The 13469-nt window shown below is 53.2% G+C and overlaps 1 protein-coding gene across 2 annotated transcripts in view; it reads left to right on the top strand.

Moving 5' to 3' along the window:
• The window catches only part of LOC137571115 (tyrosine-protein kinase-like), a 188617-nt gene that overhangs the window by 107342 nt on the left and 67806 nt on the right, over positions 1-13469 (top strand). For both annotated transcript variants that reach the window (XM_068279820.1, XM_068279819.1), the window contains exon 2: positions 8999-9117. In XM_068279820.1, coding sequence (XP_068135921.1) covers positions 9024-9117 — 94 coding nt within the window. In that variant the 5' untranslated portion in view covers positions 8999-9023. The remainder of the gene's footprint in view (positions 1-8998; positions 9118-13469) is intronic.

Here is a 13469-nt window from a genome sequence, read left to right as displayed (position 1 = left end):
CCCATCCCCTTCTTGCACCTCTGACACTGTAGTTGCCATTGGCAGGGATTGCTATGTATAGAGTGCTTGGGGGTAATCAGTAACAAGCTGCTCCCCATCCCCTTCTTGCACCTCTGACACTGTAGTTGCCATTGGCAGGGATTGCTATGTATAGAGTGCTTGGGGGTAATCAGTAACAAGCTGCTCCCCATCCCCTTCTTGTACCTCTGACACTGTAGTTGCCATTGGCAGGGATTGCTATGTATAGAGTGCTTGGGGGTAATCAGTAACAAGCTGCTCCCCATCCCCTTCTTGCACCTCTGACACTGTAGTTGCCATTGGCAGGGATTGCTATGTATAGAGTGCTTGGGGGTAATCAGTAACAAGCTGTTCCCCATCCCCTTCTGGCACCTCTGACACTGTAGTTGCCATTGGCAGGGATTGCTATGTATAGAGTGCTTGGGGGTAATCAGTAACAAGCTGCTCCCCATCCCCTTCTTGCTCCTCTGACACTGTAGTTGCCATTGGCAGGGATTGCTATGTATAGAGTGCTTGGGGGTAATCAGTAACAAGCTGCTCCCCATCCCCCTCTTGTACCTCTGACACTGTAGTTGCCATTGGCAGGGATTGCTATGTATAGAGTGCTTGGGGGTAATCAGTAACAAGCTGCTCCCCATACCCTTCTTGCACCTCTGACACTGTAGTTGCCATTGGCAGGGATTGCTATGTATAGAGTGCTTGGGGGTAATCAGTAACAAGCTGCTCCCCATCCCCTTCTTGCACCTCTGACACTGTAGTTGCCATTGGCAGGGATTGCTATGTATAGAGTGCTTGGGGGTAATCAGTAACAAGCTGCTCCCCATCCCCTTCTTGCACCTCTGACACTGTAGCTGCCATTGGCAGGGATTGCTATGTATAGAGTGCTTGGGGGTAATCAGTAACAAGCTGTTCCCCATCCCCTTCTGGCACCTCTGACACTGTAGTTGCCATTGGCAGGGATTGCTATGTATAGAGTGCTTGGGGGTAATCAGTAACAAGCTGCTCCCCATCCCCTTCTTGCACCTCTGACACTGTAGTTGCCATTGGTAGGGATTGCTATGTATAGAGTGCTTGGGGGTAATCAGTAACAAGCTGCTCCCCATACCCTTCTTGCACCTCTGACACTGTAGTTGCCATTGGCAGGGATTGCTATGTATAGAGTGCTTGGGGGTAATCAGTAACAAGCTGCTCCCCATCCCCTTCTTGCACCTCTGACACTGTAGTTGCCATTGGCAGGGATTGCTATGTATAGAGTGCTTGGGGGTAATCAGTAACAAGCTGCTCCCCATCCCCTTCTTGCACCTCTGACACTGTAGCTGCCATTGGCAGGGATTGCTATGTATAGAGTGCTTGGGGGTAATCAGTAACAAGCTGTTCCCCATCCCCTTCTGGCACCTCTGACACTGTAGTTGCCATTGGCAGGGATTGCTATGTATAGAGTGCTTGGGGGTAATCAGTAACAAGCTGCTCCCCATCCCCTTCTTGCTCCTCTGACACTGTAGTTGCCATTGGCAGGGATTGCTATGTATAGAGTGCTTGGGGGTAATCAGTAACAAGCTGCTCCCCATCCCCCTCTTGTACCTCTGACACTGTAGTTGCCATTGGCAGGGATTGCTATGTATAGAGTGCTTGGGGGTAATCAGTAACAAGCTGCTCCCCATACCCTTCTTGCACCTCTGACACTGTAGTTGCCATTGGCAGGGATTGCTATGTATAGAGTGCTTGGGGGTAATCAGTAACAAGCTGCTCCCCATCCCCTTCTTGCACCTCTGACACTGTAGTTGCCATTGGCAGGGATTGCTATGTATAGAGTGCTTGGGGGTAATCAGTAACAAGCTGCTCCCCATCCCCCTCTTGTACCTCTGACACTGTAGTTGCCATTGGCAGGGATTGCTATGTATAGAGTGCTTGGGGGTAATCAGTAACAAGCTGCTCCCCATCCCCTTCTTGCACCTCTGACACTGTAGTTGCCATTGGCAGGGATTGCTATGTATAGAGTGCTTGGGGGTAATCAGTAACAAGCTGCTCCCCATCCCCTTCTTGCACCTCTGACACTGTAGTTGCCATTGGCAGGGAGTGCTATGTATAGAGTGCTTGGGGGTAATCAGTAACAAGCTGTTCCCCATCCCTTCTTGCACCTCTGACACTGTAGTTGCCATTGGCAGGGATTGCTATGTATAGAGTGCTTGGGGGTAATCAGTAACAAGCTGTTCCCCATCCCCTTCTTGCACCTCTGACACTGTAGTTGCCATTGGCAGGGATTGCTATGTATAGAGTGCTTGGGGGTAATCAGTAACAAGCTGCTCCCCATCCCCTTCTTGCACCTCTGACACTGTAGTTGCCATTGGCAGGGAGTGCTATGTATAGAGTGCTTGGGGGTAATCAGTAACAAGCTGCTTCCCATCCCCTTCTTGTACCTCTGACACTGTAGTTGCCATTGGCAGGGATTGCTATGTATAGAGTGCTTGGGGGTAATCAGTAACAAGCTGCTCCCCATCCCCTTCTTGTACCTCTGACACTGTAGTTGCCATTGGCAGGGATTGCTATGTATAGAGTGCTTGGGGGTAATCAGTAACAAGCTGTTCCCCATCCCCTTCTTGCACCTCTGACACTGTAGTTGCCATTGGCAGGGATTGCTATGTATAGAGTGCTTGGGGGTAATCAGTAACAAGCTGCTCCCCATCCCCTTCTTGCACCTCTGACACTGTAGTGGCCATTGGCTGGGATTGCTATGTATAGAGTGCTTGGGGGTAATCAGTAACAAGCTGCTCCCCATCCCCTTCTTGCACCTCTGACACTGTAGTTGCCATTGGTAGGGATTGCTATGTATAGAGTGCTTGGGGGTAATCAGTAACAAGCTGCTCCCCATCCTCTTCTTGCACCTCTGACACTGTAGTTGCCATTGGCAGGGATTGCTATGTATAGAGTGCTTGGGGGTAATCAGTAACAAGCTGCTCCCCATACCCTTCTTGCACCTCTGACACTGTAGTTGCCATTGGCAGGGATTGCTATGTATAGAGTGCTTGGGGGTAATCAGTAACAAGCTTCTCCCCATCCCCTTCTTGCACCTCTGACACTGTAGTTGCCATTGGCAGGGATTGCTATGTATAGAGTGCTTGGGGGTAATCAGTAACAAGCTGCTCCCCATCCCCTTCTTGCACCTCTGACACTGTAGTTGCCATTGGCAGGGAGTGCTATGTATAGAGTGCTTGGGGGTAATCAGTAACAAGCTGCTTCCCATCCCCTTCTTGTACCTCTGACACTGTAGTTGCCATTGGCAGGGATTGCTATGTATAGAGTGCTTGGGGGTAATCAGTAACAAGCTTCTCCCCATCCCCTTCTTGCACCTCTGACACTGTAGTTGCCATTGGCAGGGATTGCTATGTATAGAGTGCTTGGGGGTAATCAGTAACAAGCTGTTCCCCATCCCCTTCTTGCACCTCTGACACTGTAGTTGCCATTGGCAGGGATTGCTATGTATAGAGTGCTTGGGGGTAATCAGTAACAAGCTGCTCCCCACCCCCTTCTTGTACCTCTGACACTGTAGTTGCCATTGGCAGGGATTGCTATGTATAGAGTGCTTGGGGGTAATCAGTAACAAGCTGTTCCCCATCCCCTTCTTGTACCTCTGACACAGTAGTTGCCATTGGCAGGGATTGCTATGTATAGAGTGCTTGGGGGTAATCAGTAACAAGCTGCTCCCCATCCCCTTCTTGCACCTCTGACACTGTAGTTGCCATTGGCAGGGATTGCTATGTATAGAGTGCTTGGGGGTAATCAGTAACAAGCTGTTCCCCATCCCCTTCTTGCACCTCTGACACTGTAGTTGCCATTGGCAGGGATTGCTATGTATAGAGTGCTTGGGGGTAATCAGTAACAAGCTGCTCCCCATCCCCTTCTTGCTCCTCTGACACTGTAGTTGCCATTGGCAGGGATTGCTATGTATAGAGTGCTTGGGGGTAATCAGTAACAAGCTGTTCCCCATCCCCTTCTTGCACCTCTGACACTGTAGTTGCCATTGGCAGGGATTGCTATGTATAGAGTGCTTGGGGGTAATCAGTAACAAGCTGCTCCCCATCCCCTTCTTGCACCTCTGACACTGTAGTTGCCATTGGCAGGGATTGCTATGTATAGAGTGCTTGGGGTAATCAGTAACAAACTGCTCCCCATCCCCTTCTTGCACCTCTGACACTGTAGCTGCCATTGGCAGGGATTGCTATGTATAGAGTGCTTGGGGGTAATCAGTAACAAGCTGCTCCCCATCCCCTTCTTGTACCTCTGACACTGTAGTTGCCATTGGCAGGGATTGCTATGTATAGAGTGCTTGGGGGTAATCAGTAACAAGCTGTTCCCCATCCCCTTCTTGCACCTCTGACACTGTAGTTGCCATTGGCAGGGATTGCTATGTATAGAGTGCTTGGGGGTAATCAGTAACAAGCTGTTCCCCATCCCCTTCTTGTACCTCTGACACTGTAGTTGCCATTGGCAGGGATTGCTATGTATAGAGTGCTTGGGGGTAATCAGTAACAAGCTGCTCCCCATCCCCTTCTTGCACCTCTGACACTGTAGTTGCCATTGGAAGGGATTGCTATGTATAGAGTGCTTGGGGGCAATCAGTAACAAGCTGCTCCCCATCCCCTTCTTGCACCTCTGACACTGTAGTTGCCATTGGCAGAGGTTGCTATGTATAGAGTGCTTGGGGGTAATCAGTAACAAGCTGTTCCCCACCCCCTTCTTGCACCTCTGACACTGTAGTTGCCATTGGCAGGGATTGCTATGTATAGAGTGCTTGGGGGTAATCAGTAACACGCTGTTCCCCATCCCCTTCTTGCACCTCTGACACTGTAGTTGCCATTGGCAGGGATTGCTATGTATAGAGTGCTTGGGGGTAATCAGTAACAAGCTGTTCCCCATCCCCTTCTTGCACCTCTGACACTGTAGTTGCCATTGGCAGGGATTGCTATGTATAGAGTGCTTGGGGGTAATCAGTAACAAGCTGCTCCCCATCCCCTTCTTGTACCTCTGACACTGTAGTTGCCATTGGCAGGGATTGCTATGTATAGAGTGCTTGGGGGTAATCAGTAACAAGCTGTTCCCCATCCCCTTCTTGCACCTCTGACACTGTAGTTGCCATTGGCAGGGATTGCTATGTATAGAGTGCTTGGGGGTAATCAGTAACAAGCTGCTCCCCATCCCCTTCTTGCTCCTCTGACACTGTAGTTGCCATTGCCAGGGATTGCTATGTATAGAGTGCTTGGGGGTAATCAGTAACAAGCTGCTCTCCATCCCCTTCTTGCACCTCTGACACTGTAGTTGCCATTGGCTGGTGTTGGTGCACCGTATCAATTGTTATGTATAGAGTGCTTGGGGGGGCCCCATAGTAAAACTTCCATAGGGGCCCACAGAGGCGCTCACTTCTGCATCTAGACCCATTGAGTTATACTCCTGTTTGCCTGATGAAGCAGGACCACACCTGCGAAACGCGTTGCACTAAGTGGAGTTCAATAAAATATTTTTGTATTGATATATTGTGACTCAATTGAGTTTTATATTTTTGAGGGAGGTAAGTCCACCTGAACATCCCCCTCTTTTAGACGGTTTTTAAACGTTTTTATTCTACTCTGGCGCCTCTGTACACCAAGCCTTGCTGAAATCTTGAGTCCACCCTCGGTGGAGGGGTGCTACCCCATTTCCTATCTACAGAGAGCGACATCTTAAAAACCTGAGTGGGGTCAGGTTCTAATACTCCCCACCTGCACTTGAAGTGGTTGCCTATGGGTAACCCATGTTTGTGAGTATATCTAAATATTTTGCTTTTAACCACAACCAACTTAACAATACTACACCATATCGGGCTCTCGATTTCTCTTTGTTCTTCCAAGCACACAGCTCCTTAGTTACACCACTGAGCGCACCCTTGTCTGGCCAGAGATGTGGACATTGCGCAGTGATTGCGTTTTACCGTAGCTGAATTCTCCCTGCACTTCCTGTACAAAGTCTACAGAGACGGCACTGGTATAAGTCCGGATTATTATTCCTTGCCTTCCATTCCTTCTGCTGATTGCTGCATTTCCTTATCAGTGCACTTTGTATCCAAATCTCCTCTGCGTATTACTGTTCTAACAGCTCAGAAAGGGCAAAGTAAGGCTGTGTTACCACGTGTGTCGGGCCACGTGTGGCCAGCGGGAGGGGACGGTGTCAGCTCTGATGGTCTGCTGTGGTCTGGCTGGAGCCTGAGGCAGATGTGTTACCATGTGTGTCAGGCCATTGTATTGCCTCAGTGACATCATCCCCTGTATTGCCTCAGTGACATCATCCCCTGTATTGCCTCAGTGACATCATCCCCTGTATTGCCTCAGTGACATCATCCCCTGTATTGCCTCAGTGACATCATCCCCTGTATTACCTCAGTGACATCATCCCCTGTATAGCCTCAGTGACATCATCCCCTGTATTGCCTCAGTGACATCATCCCCTGTATTGCCTCAGTGACATCATCCCCTGTATAGCCTCAGTGACATCATCCCCTGTATTGCCTCAGTGACATCATCCCCTGTATTGCCTCAGTGACATCATCCCCTGTATTGCCTCAGTGACCTCATCCCCTGTATGATGACATTGTCCCCTATGGAATGACATCATCCCTTGCCAATCACTCTGCGCGGTTAGCTTCCACTTTGCATAGCGGTGACTGTAGGTGTCAGGAATTTCTTATAATATGTGACCTTTACCAGGGTACAAATATGCTGCAGATCACCTTAAATCTGACACTCCCCTCCCTAGCAGCACCTCGCCTCGGGGGAGGGGAGCAAGAGAGTTGCTCATCGCTCAGCTACCATTATGCACACACCTCAATATATCATACAATGTACGTCACCTATGCAGACATACCAGTGACCTGCACCGTGCTGGACTAACAGGGATCCCCGTACCCAGGGCTGGTCTGAGCAATAATGTATGTGGGGTCCCCTACATGATAGCTGCCTTGCCTGCCTCCCTATTTACACAATCCCGGCCTCTCTCCCTGCACAATGTTCCTGCCATCCTGCACACTGTCCCTGCCTGACTGCACCCAGTCCCTGCACACAGTCCCTGCCTGCCTCCCTGCACACTGTCCCTGCCTCCCTGCACACTGTCCCTGCCTGACTGCACCCAGTCCCTGCCTCCCTGCACTGTCCCTGCCTCCCTGCACACAGTCCCTGCCTGGCTCCATGCACACTGTCCTGCCTCCCTGCACACAGTCCCTGCTTCCCTGCACACAGTCCCTGCCTCCTTGCACACAGTCCCTGCCTCCTTGCACACAGTCCCTGCCTCCCTGCACACTGTCCCTGCCTACCTGCACACTATGCCTGCCTCCCTGTACATAGTCTCTGCCTGTCTCCCTGCACACTGTCCCTGCCTCCCTGCACTGTCCCTGCCTCCCAGCACACAGTCCCTGCCTCCCTGCACACAGTCCCTGCCTGCCTCCCGCCACACTGTCCCTGCCTCCCTACACTGTGTCCCTGTCTCCCTACACACTGTCCCTGTCTCTCTGCAGACAGTCCCTGCCTGCCTACACACTGTCCCTGCCTCCCTGCACACAGTCCCTGCCTGCCTCCCTGCACACTGTCCCTTCCTGCCTCCTGCACACTGTCCCTTCCTGCCTCCCTGCACACTGTCCCTGCCTCCCTACACACTGTCCCTGCCTCCCTACACACTGTCCCTGTCTCCCTACACACTGTCCCTGCCTCCCTGCACACTGTCCCTGTCTCCCTACACACAGTCCATGCCTCTATATACTGTCCCTGCCTGTCTCCCTGCACACAATGTCTCCACCTCCCTACACACTGTCCCCACATCTATACTCTTTCTCTGCCTGCCTCCCTGCACACTGTCCCTGCCTCCCTACACACAGTCACTCCCTCCCTACACACAGTCCCTGCCTCCCTCCAAACAGTCCCTGCCTGTCTCCCTGCACACAGTCTCTGCCTGTTTCCCTGCACACTGTCCTCGCCTCCCTACACACTGTCCCCGCCTCTGTGCAGGGAGACAGGCAGGGAAAGTGTATAGAGGCGGGGACAGTGTGTAGGGAGGCGAGGACAGTGTGCAGGGAAACAGGCAGAGACTGTGTGCAGGGAGACAGGCAGGGACTGTTTGGAGGGAGGCAGGGACTGTGTGTAGGGAGGGAGTGACTGTGTGTAGGGAGGCAGGGACAGTGTGCAGGGAGGCAGGCAGGGATAGAGTATAGAGGCGGGGACAGTGTGTAGGGAGGTGGAGACAGTGTGCAGGGAGACAGGCAGGGAAAGTGTATAATGTCTCCACCTCCCTACACACTGTCCCCGCCTCTATACTCTATCCCTGCCTGCCTCCCTGCACACTGTCCCCACCTCCCTACACACAGTCCCTGCCTGTCTCCCTGTACACTGTCCCTGCCTCCCTGCATACTGTCCCTGCCTGCCTCCGTGCACACTGTCCCTGCCTCCCTACACTCTGTCCCTGTCTCCCTGCACACAGTCCCTGCCTCCCTACACTCTGTCCCTGTCTCCCTACACACTGTCCCTTTCTCCCTGCACACAGTCCCTGCCTCCCTACTTACTGTCCCTGTCTACCTACACACTCTCCCTGCCTGCCTCCCTGAACACTGTCCCTGCCTGCCTCCCTGCACACTGTCCCTGCCTGCCTCCCTGCATAATGTCCCTGCCTCCCTGCACACAGTCCCTGCCTGCCTTCCTGCACACTGTCCCTACCTCCCTGCACACTGTCCCTGCCTCCCTGCACACTGTCCCTGCCTCCCTGCAAACAGTCCCTCCCTGCCTCCCTGCACACTGTCCCCATCTCCGTGCACACTGCCCCCTCCTCCCTGCACACTGGCTCTGCCTCCCTGCACACTGTCCCCGCCTCCCTACACACAGTCCCCGCCTCCTTCTGTGATATTGATGTTGCTGCTGATACTCCTTATTGTCTGCATAATTCCTCACATTATCATTCTCTCTCCTCACAGCTGGTACTTCGGGTCATTAACAAAGATGGATGCCAAACGGTACCTGATGCGGGAGCAGAACGACACCGGATCCTTCCTGGTCTGGCTGAAGGAGGATGAAGAGGATTATTATCTGTCCGGTATGCCCATACGTTCCCCATACATCTGCTGTCATTATTATTATTATTATGTGTTATTTAGCCATCCTGCCAGCATGGCTATTCAGTACCTGTACAAAGCATATTCTCTGTGTAATCATATTGCTGGATTTGTGGTTCTATGAAATCAGCTCTGATACAGTTCATTGCTAAATAGTTTGCTGTGTTTGCTGTGTTTGCAATTTTCCCTCCTACATCTAGGTGCAGAATTCCTCTCACCAATAGGAGAGCAGCTTTTATGCTGTGGAGATTGTGTAGCCAACGAGAGAAAGTCTTAGCTCAGAGAACAGAGACAGGGGTGCTCGGATACCCCTTTTCAAAATCCGAATTGATCCGGATACCCAGATATACATGCGGATATCCGAACGCATTATCCAGGCTATCCGGGCAGATTCGGATATTTGGATAGAAGAAACGGAAGTGGCCTATAAATAGCTTCCAAAACGTTTTTTGAGGTAAATGATGCATGTAGCATCATGTTTTTTTTAAAGGGAAACACTAATTTGTTATGTGGGGAGGTAAAAATACAAAAAAAATGGCTGTAAATTAACATCAGGACTAGGTTCCATACAGCGGTCGTGCAGCCCACATTGTGTCCAAAGTCCCACCGCACAACTGGGACATGACAGTTTTCAGCTCAGACACCTCCAAAAAATTACACAGCAATTGTGATTACATAGTTCACCATGGCACCTAGTGTGTTGGTACCATGGCACAGTAAAACATTAGGAGAGGTTCCAGGAAGCGGCCGTACTGCCGCAGTTGGGGCCTCCCCACAACTCAGACAGCATAGTTATCAGCCCAGACACCTCCCAAAAAAATTACACAGCAATTGTGTTTACATAGTTCACCATGGCACCTAGTGTGTTGGTACCACGGCTTTAAAAAAAAATTGAACCAGGCTTATTACTGAAGACGGAGCCTGGAGGTTGTGGTGGTAAAGGGTGGTAAGGCAGGCATAGTGATTTCCAGCCACTTCATGTCCCCCTCTTGCCAACAACAGGGACCAGGAATTCACCAACCACCCAAGCCTGGTTTATTTTGAGAAACGTCAGTCTGTCCACAGACTGGGTGGACAGACGAGAGCGCTTCTCGGTGACCATGCCACCGACCGCACTGAAGCACCTCTCGGACAGCACGCTGGAAGGGGGGCAAGCAAGGACTTCCAGGGCATGCTGTGTCAGCTCTCTCCAGATATCCAGGTGCTTGAACCAGTAATCCAAGGGGTCCACAGGGGTGTCGCTCTCAAGGCCACTGTAGGACCCCATGTAGTCTGCCACCATCCGGGTCAGGCGTTGGTTCTGGCTTTGATAGCCGCTGCTGCTGCAGGCGCCTCCTCAGTCGGCAGCTGTACCAGCGTGGCGTACAGTGCCTTTGTGAGAGACAGCAGGTTTGATGGGCGCCTGCTGCTGCTGGATGCAGGCACCTGCTGCTGTGCTTGCTGGACTGTGACAGCAGGGGGGAGGGGGGGTGGGGGAAGGCTTCCTCCAAGCGCCAAACCAGGGACCGCTGCAAGTCCCTCATTCGGCGCACAGGGTCTCCTCCTACAGGCAGGAACTGATGCAGCTTCCCCTTCAGCCGTGGGTCCAGCATCAGGGTGATCCACATGTCCTCACGAGCACGCATCTGCTTCACTATTGGGTCTTTGTGCAGGCACTGCAGAATGTGCGCTGCCTTAGGGATGAGGGCTGCCATCTCTGCTGACACATACTCGTCTTCATGACCCTCCTGCTGTCCTCCTCCTCTGACTCCTGAGCCTCTGCCTGCTCTCTCCACCCCCGCACCACTGCAGCTGCACTCGGCCATGCCCCCTCATCTTCAAGGTCAGGGACCTCCAACTCCTCCAAGTCCTCCAACTCCAAGTCCTCAACCTCCTCCTCCTGACGCACAGATGTGGACTGTGAAGGGTTGCTGCTGCTGCTCCTGCTAGATCAATGCTGCATCTCCCACTTCCAGCAGAGCATTGAGGGCCTTGTCCAGCATGCACACCATGGTCATCCACTCACACAGCGATGCACGGTCCTGGCTGACCATGTTGGTGGCCTTCAGGAAGGGTGCCAGCACCAAGCACACCAGCTACATTTTTTCCCACTCTGCATTCAGGATGATGTCCGGGAGGTGGGTGGTGCCGATCCCAAACACGGTGGCATCCGCGATGGCTCTGGCCAGGTATCGGTTGACAGCCTGCCTCTGTTCAACTAGACGTTCCAACACAGCCAGGGTGGAGTTCCATCGTGTTGCAACATCAATAATGAGCTGGTGCCGTGGGAGGTTCAGCTCTAGCTGCACGGCTTCCAGGGCTGCTGAGGCACCACCAGAGCGTCGGAAATAACCCACCGTTTTCTGAGCCGCTTTCAAAAGTGGGTCCACCCCTGATAGGTGCTCAGAAATTTCTGCACCGCCAGGTTCAGGACATGGGCCAGACAGGGGATGTGGGTGAGGTCTCCCCGGGGGATGGCAGCAACCAGTCTGCCCCATTGTCGGACACCACCTCTCCGACTCTGAGGCCTCTGGGGGTCAGCCAACAGGCAACTCCTCTCCTGCTGTTGGAGTTTGTCCAGGACGTGGTCTGCCGTCAGTCTGTGCTTCCTCAGGCTGACCATCTCCAGCAGCGCTTGGCAGTGGCGGGCCTTCACACTGCTGCTGAGGCAGGGGCGTTTGACAGCGGCGGGTTTGCCGTAGGGAGGAACCAGACCAGAGGAACCTGCAGAACTTCCCCTGACCCTGCTGCAGGGTGGCACCACCCACTGTATTTCTGCTGTGTCCGATGCTGCTGTCCCCTCCTCACCCTGTTCCACCAAACTGACCCAGTGAGCGGTGAATGAAAGGTACCGGCTTGTTCTGAACTGGCTTGACCATGAGTCCATGGTTACATGGACCCGGTCACCCACCGCATGATCCAGTCCATGCTCCACATTGGCCATCGCAAAGCGGTGCAGTGCTGGGATGGCCGTGCGTGAAAAGTAGTGCCGGTCGGGTATTGGCCAATCTGGCTCTGCGCTCTGCAGGAGTGCACGCATGTCGCTCTCCTCCTGCACAAATGAGTACGGGAGGAGCTGGGAGGACATGGTCCATGCAAGCAGGCCGTTCAGTTGGCGGATGCGACGGCTGCTGGGAGGCTGAGACCTGACCACAAAGGACTCGCTCAAAAAGGTCTGGTGGTGTTTTTAGTTGCACAGGAAGAGGAGGAGGGAGCAGAGAAGACCACTGAGGAGGACTGGCTGCCTGAACAGGCCTCAGTGTCGGCAGGAGTGGCAAAGAGGGTTCTGGTGGTGCTTTTGGTCAGAACACCGCCAGCGCCAGCTTCCTTCAGCCTCTTGAACTCCTTATGCTCGTGAAGATGTTTGTTGGCCAGGTGGTTGATGAAGCTGGAGGTGCTGTAGTTGGAGGGGTTGCAATCTCTGCTCAGCTTCACCTGGCACATGTTACAAGTCACAAATAGTGTTGGGCGAACACCTGGATGTTCGGGTTCGGGAAAGTTCGCCGAACATGGCCGCGATGTTCGGCATGTTCGGGCCGAACCCCGAACTCCCCGAACATCCCGCTTTTGGGGGCCCTATGGGGTCGCAGGCATAAGGGGGGAGCATGCCCCGATCGCGGGGGGGGGGGGGGTCGGAAATTCCCCCCACCCCCTCCGCTAGCGCTCCCCCCTCTACCCGCTTCCCCATACAAAAGTTTAAGGAAGTAAAACAGTACCGGTGGTAGTGGGTGGCTGGCAGTGGGCGGCACTATGAAGTGAGTGACTGAGGAGGAGGAGTCCGGAGAGTGACGCGTTGAGGGAGGCCGGGCAGCGGGCGGTTCAGCAGTAGTACGGTACTACTGCTGAACCGCCCGCTGCCCGGCCTCCCTCAACGCGTCACTCTCCGGACTCCTCCTCCTCAGTCACTCACTTCATAGCATAGTGCCACCCACTGCCAGCCACCCACTACCACCGGTACTGTTTTACTTCCTTAAACTTTTGTATGGGGAAGCGGGCAGAGGGGGGAGCGCTAGCGGAGGGGGTGGGGGGAATTTCCGACCCACCCCCCCCCCCCCCCCCCCCGCGATCGGGGCATGCATCCCCCTTATGCCTGCGACCCCATAGGGGGGCAGTATTGCCCTGTTCGGCGGCCATTTAGTAGTTCGGGGCGAACCCGAACTTAAAAGGCCGAACACCACCAGGTGTTCGGCCGAACGCGAACATCACCCGAACAGGGTGATGTTCTGCAGAACCCGAACAGTGGCGAACACTGTTCGCCCAACACTAGTCACAAACTTGCTTTCCACTGAGGGCAGATCAAAAAACTGCCAGATTGGGGATTGTAATTTTCCTTTACACCCCGATTGGGCTGCTG

Source organism: Hyperolius riggenbachi, chromosome 4, assembly GCF_040937935.1.
Source record: "Hyperolius riggenbachi isolate aHypRig1 chromosome 4, aHypRig1.pri, whole genome shotgun sequence".
Classification (NCBI taxonomy): domain Eukaryota; kingdom Metazoa; phylum Chordata; class Amphibia; order Anura; family Hyperoliidae; genus Hyperolius; species Hyperolius riggenbachi.
The sequence above is the reverse complement of the archived record's forward strand: the minus strand, read 5'-3'. Positions and strand labels throughout refer to the sequence as shown.